The 21307-nt window shown below is 33.8% G+C and overlaps 1 protein-coding gene across 5 annotated transcripts in view; it reads right to left on the bottom strand.

The window, feature by feature from the left end:
• GALNT13 (polypeptide N-acetylgalactosaminyltransferase 13) overlaps positions 1 to 21307 on the bottom strand; it is an 812973-nt gene that overhangs the window by 300148 nt on the left and 491518 nt on the right. For all 5 annotated transcript variants that reach the window (XM_069080111.1, XM_069080110.1, XM_069080113.1 and 2 more), the window contains one exon: positions 11137 to 11254. In XM_069080111.1, the coding sequence (XP_068936212.1) occupies positions 11137 to 11254 (118 nt within the window). The remainder of the gene's footprint in view (positions 1 to 11136; positions 11255 to 21307) is intronic.

Here is a 21307-nt window from a genome sequence, read left to right as displayed (position 1 = left end):
AACACTTAATGCCAACTACATAGAGCATTTGGATATATTTATTATAGGCTAGTTTAGGACAGTTCTGAGTGAAGGGGTGCCAGGAAAAGAGTTGTATTATAAACATGTTAAACAAGAAATAGTATATAGAATTGATTAGAAGAGGGAAGAAACTGGAGGCTGGGAAAACAACAGGAAGTTACTGTAATAGTTCAAGTAAGAAGTAATGAGAGCTTGAAATATAACTGATACTTATAACACACCTTAAGGCTATCAATGCACTTTACCCAAATTAATTTTATGAGATACATTATGAAAATATTATTATTCCCATTTCATAGGAGAGGAAACAGACCCTAAGAGATAAAATATCTTTTCTAGGATCAAACAGTTAATAAGTGAGGCAGTATCTAAAGTCATATTTCCTAATTCAAAGTTCAGTGCTCTATTTACTATTCTTTTCAGCTAAGGTGGTAACAATGCCAAAATAAAATGTGAGGAGAGACTGCATGGGAGAGATAGCATAGACACAAAATTGCTTTCAGAAAACTTTGCCATTCATTCCATAAATATTTGCTAAATTGATAAAATAGGAGCATATTAGAGTCTCTTTGAGGAATTATGCAATAATTGATAATTTTTTAATTAAAAACATGTCATATGTTTCAGGAATACCCTTTTTGATGTTTTAATTTGAAGACTGAAGTCAGGGTCATGAATACCCATGAAGAAAATGCCTCCACAGTCTGGGCAAGAGCTGCCAATTTTCATTCCATCTGACACACAGAAAAGTCCAAGATTGCACAAGAAGTGAATAGCATAATCATGATTAAAACTTAGTTTTGTTGAGTCACTAGTTAAGAATTTTTTTTCCACTTTACAGCATTTAAGAGGCAATTATTTCTTTCACAAAAGATTTTACTCTTTTCCTGACATTAAATTGTCTAATCTCTCAGCATATGTACAAACGGATATGTTTTCACACAACTCTTCAGGAAAGTGTCTGTTGTGAAAAAGTAAGTCAATCATGCTGAGTATAAAAATTGAAGCCTGACATCATAATTAAAAATGTTGCCTTTAGATCAAGCAAACACATTAGGCATTACAAGTCATCTTGAAATTTGTACCTTAGAACAAAAACAGTTAATTTCACACTTAATGCATTAGAAAAATGTAATCATTTTGCTCAGATGAAGGAGAAATCAATACTAGTAGGGATGATCACTTCTTAGAATGCTTAATGGAGGAAAGGATATTTAAGGAAGGCTGAAATGTTATTTTGTTTGCAAAGTCACGAATACTATTTGTTATATCAGCAATAGGGACTGGGATGAGATCTACAATTTTTACTGATAGTGGGGGCCCCCAAATAAGGAAACTCCCTCAAAAATACAGATCATCACCTTCTCTTGTATTTATAACCTTGGAACATTGCCTAGGCCATTGAGAGGTTGAATGAATTACCCATGATCACACAGCCAGGATGCATCAAAGCTTGATTTGAACTCACTTTTTCTTGGCTCAGAGCTTGACTCTCTGTCCATGACACCATTATGAAACAAAGAGCAATACTTTTTGAAGCAATTAGCCAAATCACAAAGGAAGCTGCTAAATATCTTTTCCACTTGGAATGTAGAGATACTTTAAGTGAAAGTGATTTTAAGATTTTAATTATACAAATAATTGCTCCAGTGCTACTCATAACTTTTATTGTACTATATGGTTTTAAACATTAAGCAATTACCTAATTAATGATGATGTTCTATGGGCAGCTAGAGCAATGGAATTTTTTATTATTATTAATGAGTGGATGGAGACTTACACTTACAAGCACTTATACATATAAGCATTTAATATATGCATGTGTTTATAATAGATTGCCTCCATTGCATTTAATACATACACATATATGTTCTTTCTAGTTAAAGAGTACACACATACACATACAAAACCTATATTTTTTGACAGGACTTGTGATTGCATTGCCATAGGGTTGGCTCTCAGTGAGGTACTTTCTCTGCCAATGGATATTAGCACATTCTCTGCAATTTATGACCTTATATAATTTAGGGGTTGCTAAAAAGTTATGTCTCTTGCCTACAGTCACATACCTAATACGTGTCAAAGGTAGGACCTGAACCCAGGTTTTCTTAACTCCAAGGCCAGGGTTCTATTCACTGTCATAATGTCTTACTATACTACACATTCATGAACACAATTTGGATTTTTATAGATCAGACTTATGATTTTCATCAACAAACAACACAAATAATCACTTCTTTGAGGACATTCCAGTAAATCACAAACAAAATTTAGAGATATATTTTAATATTTCAATGTTCCTTTTTTACATATGAGTGGGCACTGCCACCTAATATTTATTAGGCAGTCTTCATGAGTTATTATGGCTAAAAAGAAATCCCTTGCTCTCCAAATCTCTAATTATGAACCTTCAGTTATGAGGTCCATTTTTAAAGCATTTCCATCTTGCTAAGATTTTGGTAGAGATTATACACTATTCCATTTTACAGGACATTAGGTTATTGCCACCCCATAATGACATTGATTTAGGTGTTTAGGATAAGTATGTAGATATGCTCTCCAAAACATTCTGGTCACTAAATATCCTGCAATGTGAAAATATTCTAAGGACAAATTTTAGGCATATGATTAAGGTTTTTAAAACAAGAAAACGTAATTATTGTAGAAAGTTAGGGGTTTTTCTCATTTGTAAAAAAGACCCCTAAAGTCATTTGCTTGTTAAGGTCATTTGATTTCACAATTATTTTAAATGATATTTTGCCTTATTTTAATAAATTTCTTTATTGTATTATTACCTTACATCTGGTTTCTGCTGACTTAGAAAAATTTCCTATGCCTGGATTAATGTAAATTGTTTCTTCCAGGAAAATTATATAATATAAAGTTTTAAACCTCACCTGCTATTCTTAATGCTTTCCTAGATTTAGGACATCCACACAACTTCAAATAAATGACACTTTACTAGTTCTTCATATACATGTACGTATAAGCATATACACATGTATATGCATGTACATACACATAACATGTATATTGTACAATATATAGTTATACATAAATATATATTTGGTTTATTTATATAGTATTTACACTTACCAAATGGTAAATTGCATATATACATGTGTATGTGCATTTGTAGGTGTTTGGATAGTGAAACAACAATTTTTTTTCAAATCACACCTAAATACTTTTCCCTTACCTGAATATTTTAAAAGAGATAAATGGATAGTGATTACTATAATTGCCTCAATTCTCTACTTTGCTTTATGTTTTCAGACATTCTAGTGGTAATGTTGAGTAAAGAACTAGAGACAACAAAATTTTTCAAATATTTTGGGTCAAGAATTTTTCCTGTACCACTGGAGTTCAGCAAGAATACTTCCAGAAATTAAAACCCCTTAAAATTAGTTCCTTTAGATTTAGGGAAAGAACAATTGTGAGACTGATTAATATGTGTGTTTCTCTGACAGGATTATGGTATACATGAATATGGAGAAGTCTGAAATAAATCACTTTGTGTTACCTTATGTATGCAAATCATGTACAATGTCAGCGTCTTGATCAAAACATTTTTAAAATTTTGCTGTTATTTGATAAACAAACTGTGATATCTGGCTTGCTGCCATTGTTATAGCAATGCTATTCAGCATATATGATCTAGCTATGAATTTAAGGCAGAACAGTTAGCATAGTTCTGGTTTTATGTATGCTAAAATTTTATTCATCACCATTCAGAAAGAATACCTAACATTTCTTGATTCAGCAAGCTTGGTCATATAATCTTTATATCCCATCCAGTGTCATAAAATGAAGGAAGGAAAAAATAAAGCTTTCCAAGTGGAGGGATATATTCACAAAATACATTTCCACTATGTTCTTTGGAATGACTTATAGACATCTCATCATTTCTGACTGTTATATGAATAGGAGTGACAATACATACCTATCATTATTCATGTTGTTTATTATGCCTGGAATACCTTTATCTCCTCCTTTCAATTTATTGAATTTTCACCCCCTTTTTCCAGGCACATTTCAAGTTCTACCAACTTGAAACTACCATCTCTGATCATCCTAATTGATTGTGATCTTTCTTGCTCCTTGAAATTCCTTTACCATTCACTTGGCACTTGTATCACTGGTTGTATTTTTATCCATATGTCTCTTTTAAAGGAAACAACTTGATACAGTGATTGGAGGATCTGTCTTGGAATCAGAAAAACAGGTTTAAGTCACATCTCTGACACACTATGACTGTGTGACTCTAGTCAAGTTACATATCTTCTCAGTTCCCTAAGTAAATCTCTAAATGAACAAGTATGTTTCCACATCTAAAAATGTCATCACACACATGCATACATATACACAAATATACATGGGTGTAGGTATGCATACATGCGTGTGTTTGTATTGTAACAAAAAGGAGATAGATTTAGAGTCCTTAGTTCAAATCTATTTAATAACTGTGTCACCTTGGGGTTTGTCACAACTTCTTTGGGTCACAGTTTGTAAAATAAATCTCAGATTCTGTCCTTAGTTCTAAGTCTATGAGCTATGAGTAGAATTGCAATTCTACTTCACTTTATAGATGTTCAATATATATTTGCCTTATTAATTCTGTGTATAGTATAAATATTGTAATAATATATATTGTGTATAATATAATATATATATAATATATTATATAATAATATGGTATAAATAGTATAAATAAATAGGTACCTATTTACTGGCAGAAATAGTTTTTAAAAAGCTATTTCCCCCTCCCACGGGGTAGGAGCCTCTAAGTAATAGATATACTAATGTCAGGAGATAAAGATGCAACCATTTTTTAAATACTATAGTGAAATATGTATGTATATATATATATGTAACATATATAAGTTTGCATGCATATACATATATATACTTATATTTATGCATTTTACAAAACAATGTGTATATATACACAAACACATATATGGCCTCTATTTAGCCTATTCTGTTATTTAATGCCTAGTAGATTGAGATACTGTTGAAATATTTGACTACATTTATAGTTCATTTGCAAAGCTATCCTAAAACAATTTAAAAAGACATTAAATCAAATAAAGAAGTTTTTTTTGGGGGGGAGGAACTGAAAAATAAAGAAAGTAACTGGGGATGTTAATGCTACATCTCAATGGATGCTACCAACAACTCCTATAGGATCATTCATTTTTGATACTATTAACAAGGTCACAAATATCAAGTTTAAATTTCCAAAAAGAAAACGTTGTGTAATGGTAATGTAATTTTAATTTGAAAATCCCTTTTTGTATTGGCAAGTAAGCAGGTATTTAGCACTTAGTAACTAATCAAAACTCTATGAAAGAAACAGAAGGTATGAAACCCTGTTCCTGATGTGACAGGAAGGAGTTGGCTGAAACAGGAAGTAGCTAATGCTGTGTGTATATAAGAAAAAATCCAGGAAGGGACAATCAGAATTTCTTGGGACCAGCATCTGGAGACAGAGCAGCTACAGAAGAGAAATGAGAATCAAGAACTGAGTCAGAATTTCCTGAGAACTTGTGGTAGTGGAGCTTCTTCCGAAGAGGAGATGAGGAGCACCCCTCTATCCTACTCCCCTCCCCCCCCCCCAGGCTGGATAAGGTGATTCTGATTGTTTTGAACAAGCTGTACAAGACTGAGGAAGCAGGACCAGGATGCTAAGACTTTGTCTGTTTGTGGCTTGGTTGAGACTTGAATTCCTGGAAACAGAAATTGTGAAGGATTTAAGATGGACTAGTGAACTTCAGTGTGGAGCAGGACCTACCCAGAGGGCTGGACAGGGAACTGGGAGCTGTCTGCCTTTGAATCCAGGTGAGTGGTGGATTTAGGTAGGGGATGCCTGCCTCAAGTCAAGATGAAAAGACCTCTTCATGGATACTGAGTAGTGATGAAATTGTAGTTTACTAGTGACCTGGGGGTGGAGGGTCTGTGTATTTTCTAAAGATTGTACTTAGTGATTAATGATACTTAATAATTGATTGCTGAATAAGTGACTGATTGAATTAACTTAGTGTGCCCCATGAGTGGAAGTCATTGACTAATGTACTTTGAGATGATTGTTTTTTGTTCAAAACTTTGTGGCAACTATGGTGGAAACTATGTGGCTGTTGTGAATACTATATTGTGATTTTCTGTGATAAGTTGTAATATTGTGAATGCTGTACCTTGATTTTCTGTGAATGTTTTGCTTTGATTTGATACTGAATAGAGTGTTCACTATACTGTGTAATCAGAACCTTAAAAGCTGTCCACAGTAGCATTCTTCTGCATACTTGTGCATGGCATTACATGTTTCCAGGTAATTTTATATAAACATACAGTGATTTTTAGAGTAAGGAGTATTTAACTCTATTAAAAAAAATGACCAGGTATGAAATTCTTAGAACTATAAAGGCAAAGGAAGTGTTACTGCTAACTTCTAGTAAGTTTCCAAAATTTCCCATCATTCATGTGCTTTCTTAAAGGGTTCAGTGCACACTGAATCACTATTTCATGAATTATATTCATAATGGAATTCTTACAGTCATTTTAAACATAAGGAGTCTGATTGGGTTACTTTTATTATACTTCTCTTTTTGCATCAGCTCCTGAACAAAAGCTTTTAAATGTGAGTGTTCAAGATGATGTGTTCATTATTAGAAGTATAATTCCAGTTATCCATTTATCCACCTACAAATACTTTTGCCAGAAGTTATTTGCTTTTAAGCTATACTCTACTTTTGGTTCAGGGCATATGCCACTGACTTAAGAGCTAAGAAATGTAATTTCTGCTCCCATATATAGAAAGTCTCAGTTTATCTTATTTGCATTTTTTAGAAAGTTTGGAAATAGATCAGATAACTTCATAGTAACATGCTAGGCTGATTTGATCAAGCTAGGGAACCTGGCTCATCCCAATTGTCATATAGATAGATTTTTGAAATTTATTTAGAGGCTGTTCCATGTCAGAATTTTGAAGTCTACATTTCTTCCTTTCAAAATTTGTGAATATGATCAACAAAAAATATTTAAATGTAAGAACTGAATTCAATGAACTTTTATTGATCATGTGAATATATCTGTATGTTAATGTATGTATGATTGATATACACATATGTACCCATGTTTGTGTGTATGTGTGTCTACGTCTCTCTCTGTGTCTCTCTCATTAGTGTAAAGTTGTCTGGGTTATACATGCTTTTATATATATATATATATATATATATATATATGTATGTATATATATATATATATATATCACCCAAGTTATACTGGTCATGATATGGAAAGTGTTATAGGCAGTGATTAGAAACACTGAAAAGTCCAAGAGGCATGCCTACACACAGTTGAGGAACAAAAGGCAGTAGGAAAAAGACAGGACACAGACTATTCTAATCGTAACATTCTAATATTCTCTCCTTTAATGACTCTCTATTGCCTCTATGATACTCACATATATACCTATAAATCTGTGTCTTTCTGTATCTCTCTACATACATGCATGCATACATGTATACATATATGTGGATAGGTACAATATGAACTTATATGTACATGCTTATACATGTACATACACACATGTGAGTGTATTGATATCTCAGCTTTGGCATTTTAAAGCCTTAACAATATGACTCATACCTTTCTTGTCTATTTCATATTATTTCCATTCTCACACTTTTCAATCCAGTTAATCTGGCCATGTGCAGCTTTCATCTTCCTGCATTCCTACAAAGTCACAGTGCTTTGTAGACTCCCTACTTTCCTACAACACATAGTTTAAGTGTTTCCTTCTATCTGAGGCCCTTCATGATTCCCCTTAGTTAGTATTCTCTTGAATATGTGAAACTACTTTATAACTATTTACTTATGACAAGTTTTATCTTCTGATAACAGGTAAACATCTTTGTCTTTGTATCCCAAGTGCTTAACATAGCACTATGGATATAGTGGCACTTGATAACTACCTGAGGAATTGAATTTGTTACTCTAGTACCTGATCCTCTCAGAACAAGTGAACAAAATTAAGGAAAGAAGAATAAAACAATCTTAATTCTAAATTTATGAAAAGGTAATATGACATAGCCAAAGTCAAAAAGCTATTATGTGGAAAAACCAAATCAGAAACCAGGTTATTCCTGACCTCATGGATGAATACTTTTTTCCATTACACCATGTTGCTCCCATTAATGGGAACAATGCAAAGGTATGTATAGGTTTCTAGTCCTATTTTCTTTCATGTATTCCTTACTTTTGAAACTTTTTTTTAAATTTCTATCTCCCCATCAAGAATACTGCTCTTTCAAACATTCACTCTCCCATGAACCATCTTTGCTCCCTGTTTTTACTACCATGTTTCACTATTTATATCTGTAAATGAGTTTCCCAACCAGCACAAGGGGGACTGTTCAATTCCAGTTACACATTTTGAACAAAAAAATAGAACAGAGAGGTGGGTAGAGAGGAAAGTAGATGATTAAGGCAAGGAAGAAAAGGAGAATGATGAGGATGTCAGCTGCATAATCAGAGTCATGGTGTCAGTAACACTGTCCATCATTGCTCCCCAGCAGGAACGCTAAAACTAAACAAATTGTTTTTTTTTTTTCTGATAGAAAGTCATCCAAGCAAATTAAAAGGAAGACAGTGTGACATATTGGGAAGAGCAAGCAACCTTAAGTTTACATTTTGCATTTGCCAGAATCTCATGATGTGAACTAGGTTAGTAACTGAACCTCTATGGTTCAGTTCTTCTTCTGTAAAATGAGAGAATTTATTTAGATAATTGTTTAGGCTTCCTCCACCTATAAAATCCCACGAATCTAAGGAATTTTCTGTTTTCTTGCTAATTGCTTATATCTTTTATATAAATTTATATGTCTTGATAACATGAGAAGAACAATGATGGAAATATTCTGAATTTAGCATTGGGTCTTTGGGATAAGTTCAAGATATCTATAAGTCTATAATTCTGTTAGGTAAATATTAGGACAGGAAATATTTTAGAGTTTGGTTTTATAATGTATCTCCAGGGTTCAAACCACAGGAAAGTCAAATAATTGAGAGCTTTATATAACACGAATTTGCTGGTACTTTTGGAATAAATCCTTATTGACCAGGTTCCAAGATAAATCCCCTTCCTATTATATTCCATACCATAAAATAGAATGTTTTCTCTAGGTTGTTAAATTCCATTTTTTCATATTTTGATGTAAATTTGCCTGATATTACATATTTTACATACTATAAAATCAAATTTAATTTTGTAAAAGTAGGAAAAAGAGTGAAATAGATAAGATAAATAGCCATATTAAAATAACCTTTAGAATAGTTTGGCTGAGAATAATAACTGGTAGCTAGTTTTCATATAACACTTTAAAGTTTACAATGTATTTTATGCAGCAGCTGATGGTGTAGCAGATACAGTGCCAGGCCTTGAGGCAGGAATAGTTGAGTTCAAATCTAGTCTCAGATATTTTCTAGCTGACTGACCCTGGAGAAGTCACTTAACCTCTGTTTGCCTCAGTTTCCTCAAATTTAAAATGGGTATAATAATAGCACCTACTTCGCAGTTTTATTGTGAAGATCCTATGAGATAATATTTGTAAAGAGCACTTAGCACAGTATCTGGCATATAGAATACTCTATAAATGATTATTCCTTCTCTCCCCATTCTCTTTTATTTATATTATCTCATTTGATCTTAACAACATCCCTGTAAGGCAGGTGCAATTATTCCCATTTTCTTTTTTTTTTAAAGCAACTGGGGTTAAGTAACTTGCTCAAGGTTACACGGCCAGTTATTTCTGGGTGTGGTGCTAAATATCTGAGCCCAGATTCGATCCCCCAGATCATCCCGACACTGGGGCCGGTGCTCTTACTCGCTGAGCCACCTGGCCGCCCCATATAATTCCCATTTTCAAGATGAGGAAATTAAATGTCAGGGAAATGAAATTAATTGCCCAGAGTTCTACAGTGGCCTCTGAAACTTACCACCTGTGTGACCCTGGGTAAATCATTTAAATATGTTTGCCTTAGTTCCTCATCTATAAAATGAGCTGGAGAAGGAAATGGCAAATCACTCCAGTATCTTTGCAAAGAAAACACCAAATGAGGCAGTGAAGAATCAGACACAAATGAAATACAACTGAACAAGTCCCTAACACAAGAATTGCTGACTCTTATAAATAGCAAAGGACTTTGTATAGAAAAGGCTGTCTCAATATTTTCATGTCTCTTGATAGTCAGGAATATTGATGATTTTAAATACTGAATAATATTAACTATTAGTCCCCATGGAATAGCGGATAAACTCCTGGTCTCAAAGCCACAAAGTCCTAGTTTCAAGTCTTGCCTTTGAGACTACTTCTTGTATGATCCTGGCAAAGTCATTTCACTTCTCAATGTTCTGGTTACTTTCAAAGTTTTTGGTTGTAGAGAAGGTGTCAAACCACATGGGCAGAGTTCCTTCACTGGGGAGTTTACTATATCAAAGAAACCACAGTCTCAGTCCCTATCTATATAGAATACAAATGTCATTTTACCTAATAGTCCTAATCTCCTTTGTGATTTAAAAGTAAATCCAAGATTTTCATTAACTCAAAAGGCCACTTTCTAAACAAATGACAGTTTTTGTTTTAATTTTTTTTATTACAAATTGTCCTTCACTATTAGAAAAAAAAATCACTTTGCTGCAGTAGCTACTGCTGCTTTAAGAATAGTATACTAACGAATAATCTCATAACTGACTTAAGTAGGTCCTACAAATGCACAATGACATATAAATTCACAAATTTAGGGTCAGAACTCTGAACTTTTTAGTACTATACTTTCCTCCCAAAACTCTCTTTCAAGAAAGATTAAGAAAATAAATATTTTTATATTTTTATCATGATAAAATTATGATTCAAAGGACCTTAAAAAACAACATATATCATTTTGCATGTGACAGACAATACTGCATGCAAGACAATGCTAATATATTTTCTTAAGTATATGTTGAAATTATCAACCAAATTGATTGCATTTTTGGCTACAAGATGTCAATGAATATTCTACCTGTGATATATATATATATATATGTATATATAAAATAAATGAAATAGCAATTACCCTAAAAGACATTTCAAGATTCTCTCCACCCCAGATATCCATTCCTGCATCGTAAGCTCCTATTTCTTCAAAGTAGTTTCTGTCAATTGAAAATAGGCCGCCAGCCATAGTAGGGGTCCTAGTTGAAAAAAACAAAACAAAACAATATTCTTTGAAAGACAATATGTGGAATTTAACAAGTGAGACTTTAACATACATCTCCAGAGATATTTTACATTTTTTCAAAAAAGGTATTGAAAAATCTTAGATTTAAAGCTAAAAATAATGATAATGCATGTTAATGTATACATATATTATATATGTAACATATATATATATAACATTAGAGTATTATATATATATACACACACATCCACACATATGCACATCCCCCCATAACCCTCCACCCAGTTATACTCTCCCATCCCAGTACCCACCCCCACCTCAACAACCCCCTCCCCATATGTATGTATGTATATATATTTATATGTATATATATATATGTACACATACATAAAACTAGTCTGAATTTAACTTTTTTCCCAGTGTTTGACCAGATCGCTCAATTGAGAGAATACTGATCTTTTAAGTAAGACCTGGGGAAAGATTGAAATACCACCTTGGAAAAGCTTAGTGATACAAATTTTATGCCTTGAGCCCTCCTCTGAAAAGGCAGAGCAGATCATAAAACTTTCAGTCATAATATCATTTATCAAAATTGTAAATTATCAAAACAGGCACATTCAGATCAAGTTCAATTTTTTGAGGAGCATGAAGATATTGTCTTCATTGAACAGCTCTACTGAACATTTAACTTTTCTTAGATGATATAAATTGTTTATAGGAGGTGGTATTGGCATGATGACACCTCTAAAATTATCTCTTTCAACATAAAAGCTGTACCTGCCAATGTGTTATTCCTCTTTCACTTGAATTACAGGGGAAGAGATACATGTCTAACTCTAAGAGTGACCATAAATCAGTGGAATCTTCATCTGAAAGGTCATCTAATAGTGATTCAAAACTGCATAGTATTTTCTCCTTGGAACAAAATTCCCTTTTTCTTCTACCCAAATATCTCCCCATGCAGTAACTGAAAGGACAAGCATTGCCTTTAGAAATAACATTTTCTTCTTTTATTTTTTGATACAGACCTGTGATTGTATCATTGTAATAACTTCTTTGAATAGAAAGTCCTTCCAGTGATACAGATCAACAGCCCCTCTCTAACTTGGAGCATTTGAGTTGACCACAATTAAACATCTAGTATGCGTCAAAAAGTGAAGCCAAGTCATTTTAATTCTAAGTCTAGAGTCACTATTCATACCTAACTACCCCTCAAAAATTTTAACAGGATATTATTAGTGAGGGAATTAAGGTGCCTTTAGAGGGAAAATATGTCCCCCCTGCCTATACATTGTAAATACTATTCTAATTTGGAAAAGCATGCTTCCAAATAAGCCAGTGAAGGTCAGGACTATTTTTGAATGTGACATATTATATATGCATTGTACAATTGCTTCTATCTATTACACTTAGTCTGACATCCAAGCAGAAATCAGCTTGTCTTGTCCTCACAGTTTTTGTAACACTTAACAAATACTTCATTGCTTTTACTAGCATATCTTCATCTGTCATTGGTTATGCTCACATCTCCTGATAAGATAGCACCATTCACTGAATAAAAAGCAAATAATACTGTACTTGGGCACATACCATATTGCAGAGTTCTCAATTTCTCCCAGTGTGCCTAATGTTTCAAGTTCAGGTAATTAACTGTCTGTCATTTGGAAAAGCTAAAGCTTCTTAGGTCTCAAAGCTGCTTTATTACTTTTGGTCTTGCTGGGATTCTGCCATGCCCAGTATCACTGACCTTCCCAAGTTACAATGAGAAACAATAACAAATATGAGCAGATGGTTGTGATTGACTGGCTACGACCCTGCACCTAAGTGGGGCTTTCAAACTCAATGGCAATAACTGTATATAGCACAGTGATACTGAATGGTCTCCTTAATAGGATTATAGACAAACATTGTTGCAATTATTCCACCATAATATTGCCAAAGAGTTAAAAGTGTTAAGTGATCCATTTTAATGATAACCCCCAACATACCTAGCCACTTATCAAAAGAAATAAAATGCAGTCTTTTAAGAAAGCAAATCAAAATTTTCATTTTAACAAATGGATATCATTTCTGCATAGAGAAGAAACATAAAATAAGGCACAAACTATATCTAAGTACATAATGAAACTAAATTTTACAATTCTAAATAAAGAATAATTGCAATAAGTTTCCATTATACCTGATGAAGGACAAGAAAAGTACCCATATATTTTAATTTAATAGATTTTTATGTTAAGGTTTGCAATATAAAACAGGCCATTATAAATACATGCAATATCACTTAGACTCTGTTCCTACTGTCTCTTAGCCCATAGAATATATAAGGTCTATGTGTGTTACTGACATTTTATTTTTCTGTACATTGGTCCTCTAATGTTCCCCACTTTGACAAGCCATCCATGCTTCCATGAACCATAACTTATGCCTGAACGTACCTTTCTCATCTCTAATTCTCTGAATTTTTATTTTCAGTTCAGAATAATATCAGCTCTGGACATACCTCTTCAGTTTTGTATTCTCTGATGTCCCCAGTAAGTAATGCTCTTTCTCATTTCAAATTACATTGTATTTTTCCTTCCCTGAATGCATGCTGTATGCCACTATTAGAATATAAGGTCCTTGAGGGCAGGAAAATACTTATTTTATCTCTTTGTATCTTCATTCTATCAAATCATTTCATTCAAGTGGACACTTGTATAAATATTTGTTAAATTAAATTCAATTAAATATATAATATAGAATGTCTACACATGCAAGGCTCTATATCGACAATTCTGCCTTTATGTTATATCTCCCTATGATCACACAAGCCATAACCACAAAAATACAAAGTAAATTTAACTGGTTCTTTCATCTTTGCAGTCAGGCATCTATCTATTGCACATCTATTATACTCAAGTATTATTAATGGTTCTTGTGTCTGGGTTGCCTTTTTAGGGACAAAAAAATGAAATATATTTCAGAAACCCAAAGTGAAAATATTGCAAAACTTTTGGCAATTTTGAAGCTAGATGGAAAAAAATCCTTTTCAGTTCAAAGATACAAGAGAGATTTTTCCAGATCCATGGTTCATAAGACAGAATTCAAGACAGCAACTGAAATGCTTTTGAAGTATCAAAGGAGGACTTGTGGTGTTAATGGTGATAGTGAGGACAGTGTATAACATTAGAGGGGATGATGTTTTGATAATATGTCAGCATTTACATTAAGAATTATGTTAGGAAAAGAGATTCCAAAAGAGGTGAGATGCCTAGTAGCCTTGCCAAGCCAAATGCTTAGCTAGAAATAAGTATGATCTAGTGTTTGGAACAGAAAGATAGGTCTGGCAGAACTCAAAGGCAGGAGATATTTCAATGGATAGAGGTAACTAAAAGAGATTAAAACCTAGACCCCGAATGGCTTTTTGGAATTAAGAATTTGATGATTGTGTGTATGTGTGTGTATGTATGTATGTATGCGTTTATCTATGTATGTATGTATCTATCTATCTATATATCTCTCTATCTCCCTGTGTCATTTCAACCTTATTCATATTTTTTCTCTTTAGTGTGTTAATCACAAAAAAATATTTAGAAAATCTAGAGAAGCATTTTCAGTTGTAATGTAGAACCAAAATAAGGGAAGAGTGAATAATTTGGGTCTCTCCCATATGCAAAATCAGGTGTTCTGGAGTGGAGGAGATACGATGGCATTAAGAAACTAGTAGAGCATGATGAGTCAATCTTTAGAGGTTGGAAGCTGTTGGAAAGAAAAAAAAATAGCACTAACAGTATAATCATTAAGGAACAACAGAAGAGTTATCATATTTTTTTTAGTTGTACAGTTTTCCAAATATCTATCAAATCATAATAAAGCACTCATTCAAAACAAGATATTCAAACAGTGTGTGAAGGTCAAGTTGCTAAGAACATAATTCACATATGTTCATATTCCAGTTTGCTTAACTCCTTTGCAAGGATTAGAGATGTATACATACTTAAATACTCTGATCAACCTTTAAATTCATTAATGTGATATTGCCTCCAATCATGTAGAAACAACCTATTTGTTACAGGATACTCTGTGAGAATCTTGTATATGTTCTGTCATACATTTGTACAGGTAGACCTAATATGTTTTAACATGTAGAAGGTTCTTCATTAAAACTAGAAGCTCAAATCAGTAGTCAGTTTTCATTGGCACTGTTAAAGGGAGATTCCTCACTAGTATTTCCCTAGACCAGTAAAATTACAGAACCAACTAAAGAAAAAATGCTAATAATCTGTTTCTGTCTCTTTTGTATAACATCTCTTCTCTTCTCTTCTCTCCTCTTCTCTTCTCTTCTCTTCTCTCTCTATCTTTCTCAATAACTATATAGATATTTCTACTTAGGAGGAGTAAGACTATTAAGAATTTTAACAGAATTAGGAGAAAAAAAATTAAACAATGATAAAGTTGAAGAACAACTTTGAAAACTTAGAAACCTGATAAAAGGAATGATGAACTATGAGCACAAAAGAATGAAGATGGTAAACATACTACTGACCTGACAGAGGTGATGAACTTAAGAAGAAGGGACACACACTTTTGGAAATGGCTAATGTGTAAATCTGTTTTAGTTTGCTGTCTAGATATGCACTGAGGGATTTGCTTTTGTTTCTTAGTTTGCTCATTTGGGGGAGTATAGTAGGAAGGATAGAGTAGGTAGGCGGCACAGTATTTAGAGTGCCTGGCCTGTACTCAGGAATACCTGACCTCAGATCTCAAAACACTTACTAGTTCTTTGATGCTGTGGAAGTTTCTTGACCCTGTTTTTCTGAGTTTCCTCATCTGTAAAATGAGCTAGAGAAGGAAATGGCAAACCACTCCAATATCTTTGCTAAGAAATCCCCAAAATTGGTTGCAAAGAATAGGACATTACTGAAAACTACTAAACAGCGAGTGGGAAGGATAGATGAATAATTTAAGGTCCTTTAGTCTAACCTCATCACTACTTATGAAGTAAATGAGGCCTAGGAAAGTTGTGACTTTCCAAAGTTCATACAGTAGAAATAGAATTGGGTCTTAAAGAAACAGATTTAAATAAGCAGAGATATGATGGAGGTTTAGAGGATGACAAGGAATTATGATAGCATAATTTAAATTTAATTAATTTAAACATAATTAAATTCACGTGTTAAACTCCTAGTCCAGTGGTCTTCCTTTCAATTAAACTACTCTGTCTCAGTCCATACCTATGTTGCTTTTCAGAAGCTAAATCTTTTCCTTCGTGATAATTCACAATATTTTATCATATTAATTTTCTCTTTCTCCACCTCAAAACTGTTCCAGACCCATGTTAGAGTCAGGATAAAAGTTCAATGAAACTCAACTAGCCTTCTATGAAAATGAAGATTATTTTATGCAGATATCAAATATCCTCATATACACTCAATCTAGAGTAAGCAAATTTCTTAGTCTATACAAGTATACAAATCAATACATCCTTACAACTACAACACTGTCAACTTTTCATTGTTCATATGAATACCTTTAAAATATAATGGATTCATTTCAATAAATATTGAGTGCCTACTATAAGCAAACACTAAGTATTTGGTAGAAGGAATTTACACATAATTGAGAAAACTCATTATTTAGTCACAAGTTTTAACCATCCTCTTCTAGAAAGTATTGAAATAATTAGTAACTATTAAAAATGTTAAAAAGTATCAACTCCTTATTAATAGAACATATAGTAGAGAGAAAAAAGCAAGGGGCTGGATCAATAGACCTGGTGTTTAGTCCCAGGTCAATCACTCTAGTTATTATCTTTAGGCTTATCCCAGTACCTCTCTGAATCTCTTCTTGACCTAACCTCTTCCCAGAGTTCTAATTCTATTTTTTTATTGCCTCCATTTACATCTATTGGAAACACTGAAATGTAATGTAAAAGGAATGCAACATGGTACAATGCAAAGAATGCCAGATCTGGACACAAAAGTCCTAGACTTGAATCCTGATTCTTCTACTTACTTGTATAGCTTTTTGCCACTATCTGACGCATAGTTTCCTCATCTGAAAAAATGATAGGCACACCAGACAACCTCTAAGCATCCTTCTAGATTAAAATGTATTATCCTCTGTTCCAGGCTAAACTAATTATCTTCCCCCACCCCCAAATCTGATTTTTTGCTCTAATTTTGTCAATTTGGCATCACCATATTCCTAGCTACCCAGGCTCAAAATTTGGGAGTCATGTCAATTATTTCACCTCCTCTAACCCCCCACCCCCCACAAATTTAGAATAATTCACAATGCCCTGATATTGAGGATTTGGGGATCACATTCAACTTTAGGGATCAGAGAAAATTTCATGAGTAGGTGGCAATAGAAATAAGTCTTAAGGAAAGAAGAAATTTAAAAAATTGGGAAGCTTGAAAGAAGAAGGATGATTAGAAATATGGGGAACAGCACTCACAAAAGCACAGGTATGAGAATCAGATAAGTAGAGTCTGATAATAGCTAATACTTTGGTTTGGCAGTGCTAAAAATCCAAATTGTTTCAAGGGCAATGCTAACGATGTCTGCCACTGAGTAGCCACTAAATATAGATTTTGTTGTTGTTGTTGATGATGATGATGATGATGATGGGTGGTAATGCTAAAATTGTCTTTATACAGGCTATAGATGGCATTAGGTTATCCTGACACTGGGGCCAGTGCTCTTACTCGCTGTGCTACCTGGCCACCCCGAGTTAGTCTATTTTTAAGGTATTATTTTCTTCAGTCAGGTTGTTGACTCTCATTTCATGATTTTCTTTCATCATTCTCATTTCTCTTTCCAATTTTTCCTCCACTTCTCTTATTTGATTTTCAATGTCCTTCTTAAGCTCCTCTATGGCCTCTAAACAGTTCATATTTTTCTTCGAAGCTTTTGGTGGAGGTGTTCTGACTTTGTTTTTTTCCTGCTGCTTCATGCTTTGATCCTTTTTGTCCCCCAAAAAAGAATCCAAAATCAGATTCCTGTGCTTGCTTTGCTTCCTTTGCTTGTTCATGTTGCCATTCAATTACTTGACTTTTCTGCTCTTTGTCACAGTAGAACTCTGCTTCTAGAGAGGAGAGCTTTGTCCCAAAACTCTTGGGTTTTCACGGCTGCTGGAGCTATTTGTTGGGTGCCCTCTCAGAAGCATCTGCTGGCTCTGGCTCACTGGTCACACTCCTCAGGGCCACCACCCAAGAACAGGATCCAGATACAAGTAGGTTAAAGCAAGAGTGATTACCCCTCAGAATGGTCGCTTCATCCCCCTACAATCTGCAGGCCAGGAGCTCTGAAACAGACATATGGAAGTGGCCACTGCACTTCAGTGGCTTCTCCCTCTGGGGACAGAGGCCAGACAGCTCTCCTAGACCCTCTGTTCCCAAAGTCCACTGCCCTCTAATTTTGTCTTTGGCATTTATATGTTGTTAATTCTGGTGATCTGCTGCTGGTGTAAGCTGCTGGTGATCCATACTCCCAAAGTCCCTCCAGCAGGGGAAGGTTGGGCTGCCCTTGGGCTAAAACCAAGGACTCAGGTGGTGTTGGGCTTTGCTCCTAGTTTGTTGAGATGGACCCTATATGCCTGTCTGTCTTCAGCAGGAGGTTTGTTTCTCTCTGTCACTTTGTGGGTTCTGTATCCCTAAAGTTTATTTAAAGTCATTTTTATCAGTATTTGAGGTGGTTATGGAGGGGGCATACAGAGTTTTCCTGCTTCTTCACCGCCATTTTCTCTATTACCCTATTCTTTATGTGGATGGGAGGGTAAAGTTTTTTGCAAGGTTCCATATGAATAGCTAGTCCTCAAAGAATCAAAAGTTGGTTACAGTTTGAAAAGTTTTACACAGAAACACGTAACTGGAAATGTTGCTGAATACTGTTAGGTAGAGGAATGATTTGGATGCTTACCCTGGCCATTTGGTCTTTTGATACATCATGCTTGGCATGACGAAAGAACTTTCTGCTGAGAGGGGATTAAGTTGCTTAAAGATTTTTGCTAGCTCAGGCAATGAGCAAGGATGAAGCTTACTCAAAGTCCCTGTAGGGACTATGGAACACAAATAGTTTTCAAAGCTATTTAAAGGATAAGCAGGAAAATGAAGGAAGGAACTCTGCTTAGTAAGGGCAAATTATTTCTTTACCTGCTAAAGAATTTACCATCCACCAAAGGCTGGAAGCAACTTTCCTGATCTATTCTTTAAAACCTAAATTGTCCACGAAAGGCACTTTTCCCACTTAATCTGATTTCATGATCATCACTGCCTAATGCAGTATTCTCTGTATACTCTGGGCTTTCAAGGGAATAAATATTTGTGAGAATAACACTTTGCCTTTTCTGTATTCTTTTACTTCAGGTCAAGTGGCTGATGAAATAAGCAATGGAGGCAAAAGAAGACTAAAGTTTCTAATTAGTTTGGAAAAAGTGATTAATTGCCTGACATTTACTTGAGGCTTCTATTTTTAGAATAATAACCTTTGAAGTTAGGAGATGAACGTGAGAGGTCATGTAAACTAGCTTGTTTGAGGTTAAATGAATTGCCTAAGTGAATAAGCAATACGTAATAAATAGTGGTGCTAAGACTTGAACTTAGGTCAAGTAATTCAAAATTGATGTTGTCATGATTGATTAGAGGATTGATAGATAGTAACAGATCTAGAAATAATTTAGTCTAGGGCTTCTTAACTTAGGTGTGTGTGTGTGTGTGTGTGTGTGTGTGATGGATCCCTGTGACAGATTAATAAGGTATATTAACCCTTCTTAGACTACTATTTTAAATGCATAATACATAATACATGGTTATAGTATGAAGTAATTGTTAAATTTCTTAAAGAATATAAGTTCAGCAATCTGAGGTCAAATAAAATGTAATTTAATTTAATTTTAACTCAAGTTTTAATGACTCCAATTCTAACACTGTATATTCTGGAACCATTGTTAGAATTATTAGAGGAACTATGAATTATTACTACAAAATTCCTTACCTTGTAGTCAAAGAAAAAGAAAACTAATGGAAAAAATGAAAGGTTGAAGAATATTTTTCTTCTAATTTAAAAACAGCTAAGGTCAATATTTTACACAAATTTTGTGAAGACATATGAGACTATATGTTAGTAGAATTTTAATTCTTTAAATTAAATTCATTGACATTTCAAAAACAAGTTACATGCTGGTAAAATATGATTCTTTTTTTGTTTTTTGCCTTTTTGAGGGCAATTGGGGTTAAGTAACTTGCCCAAGATTACATGGATAATTTGTGTGTGCATGTGTGTGTGTGTGTGTGTGTGTGTATGTGTGTGTGTGTGTATTAAGTGTCTAAGGCAAGATCCGAACTCAGATCCTCCTGACTCCAGGGCTGGCGCTTTATTCACTGCACCACCTAGCCGCACCATATGCTGGTCAAATATTACAAATGTTAATGCACTGATATGGTTAAGACACAAAAGGTGAAATATTTCAATATATTTCATTAATTTCTCCATTAAATTTTTCTTAAAAGAAGCTAGAGTAAGGAGAGAAGTAAAGAATATATTAATACATTTTTAATCCCAATATACATTTTTTTATTGTCAAATCTGCAAAGTTGATCTAATGCTACCATATTACCTGGAGTTTTTTTTTTTTTGTCCAGACATAGAGAGCTCCACAGTACTAAATCAATTCTCTATCCTCCATGTCAAACTTCTGTTGATGAGCTGCTCTCACCCCTTAACTTAGCACACATTGGAACCCTTTTGCAAGACCATGAATAAATATGATTGTGGACAGAGAAAGCAAATTCATTTAATGCCAGTCTAAGGCAAAGAGCACTGACAAACTTAATGTTTGGTTCAAAATATACTTAGTAATTGAGGAAAGTGATTATATATGTGTATATATATATATATATGTATACATATACAAATAAAGGATATAAGGGTTATCTATGTCCCTGTTGTCCATTAGTATGAATAATGAAGAGTTCACCATATAAAATAATGGTTGACATTTATAATATATTATTATAAAGTGTAATCACTTTGATATTTTAAAAAATTTGTAGATATCATTTCATTTTACCCTAACAGCAACCAT

The sequence above is a fragment of the Petaurus breviceps genome, unplaced genomic scaffold (genome assembly GCF_028583685.1).
Source record: "Petaurus breviceps papuanus isolate PSGF00001 unplaced genomic scaffold, PetGlider_PUasm1.0 91133, whole genome shotgun sequence".
NCBI lineage: Eukaryota > Metazoa > Chordata > Mammalia > Diprotodontia > Petauridae > Petaurus > Petaurus breviceps.
The sequence above is the reverse complement of the archived record's forward strand: the minus strand, read 5'-3'. Positions and strand labels throughout refer to the sequence as shown.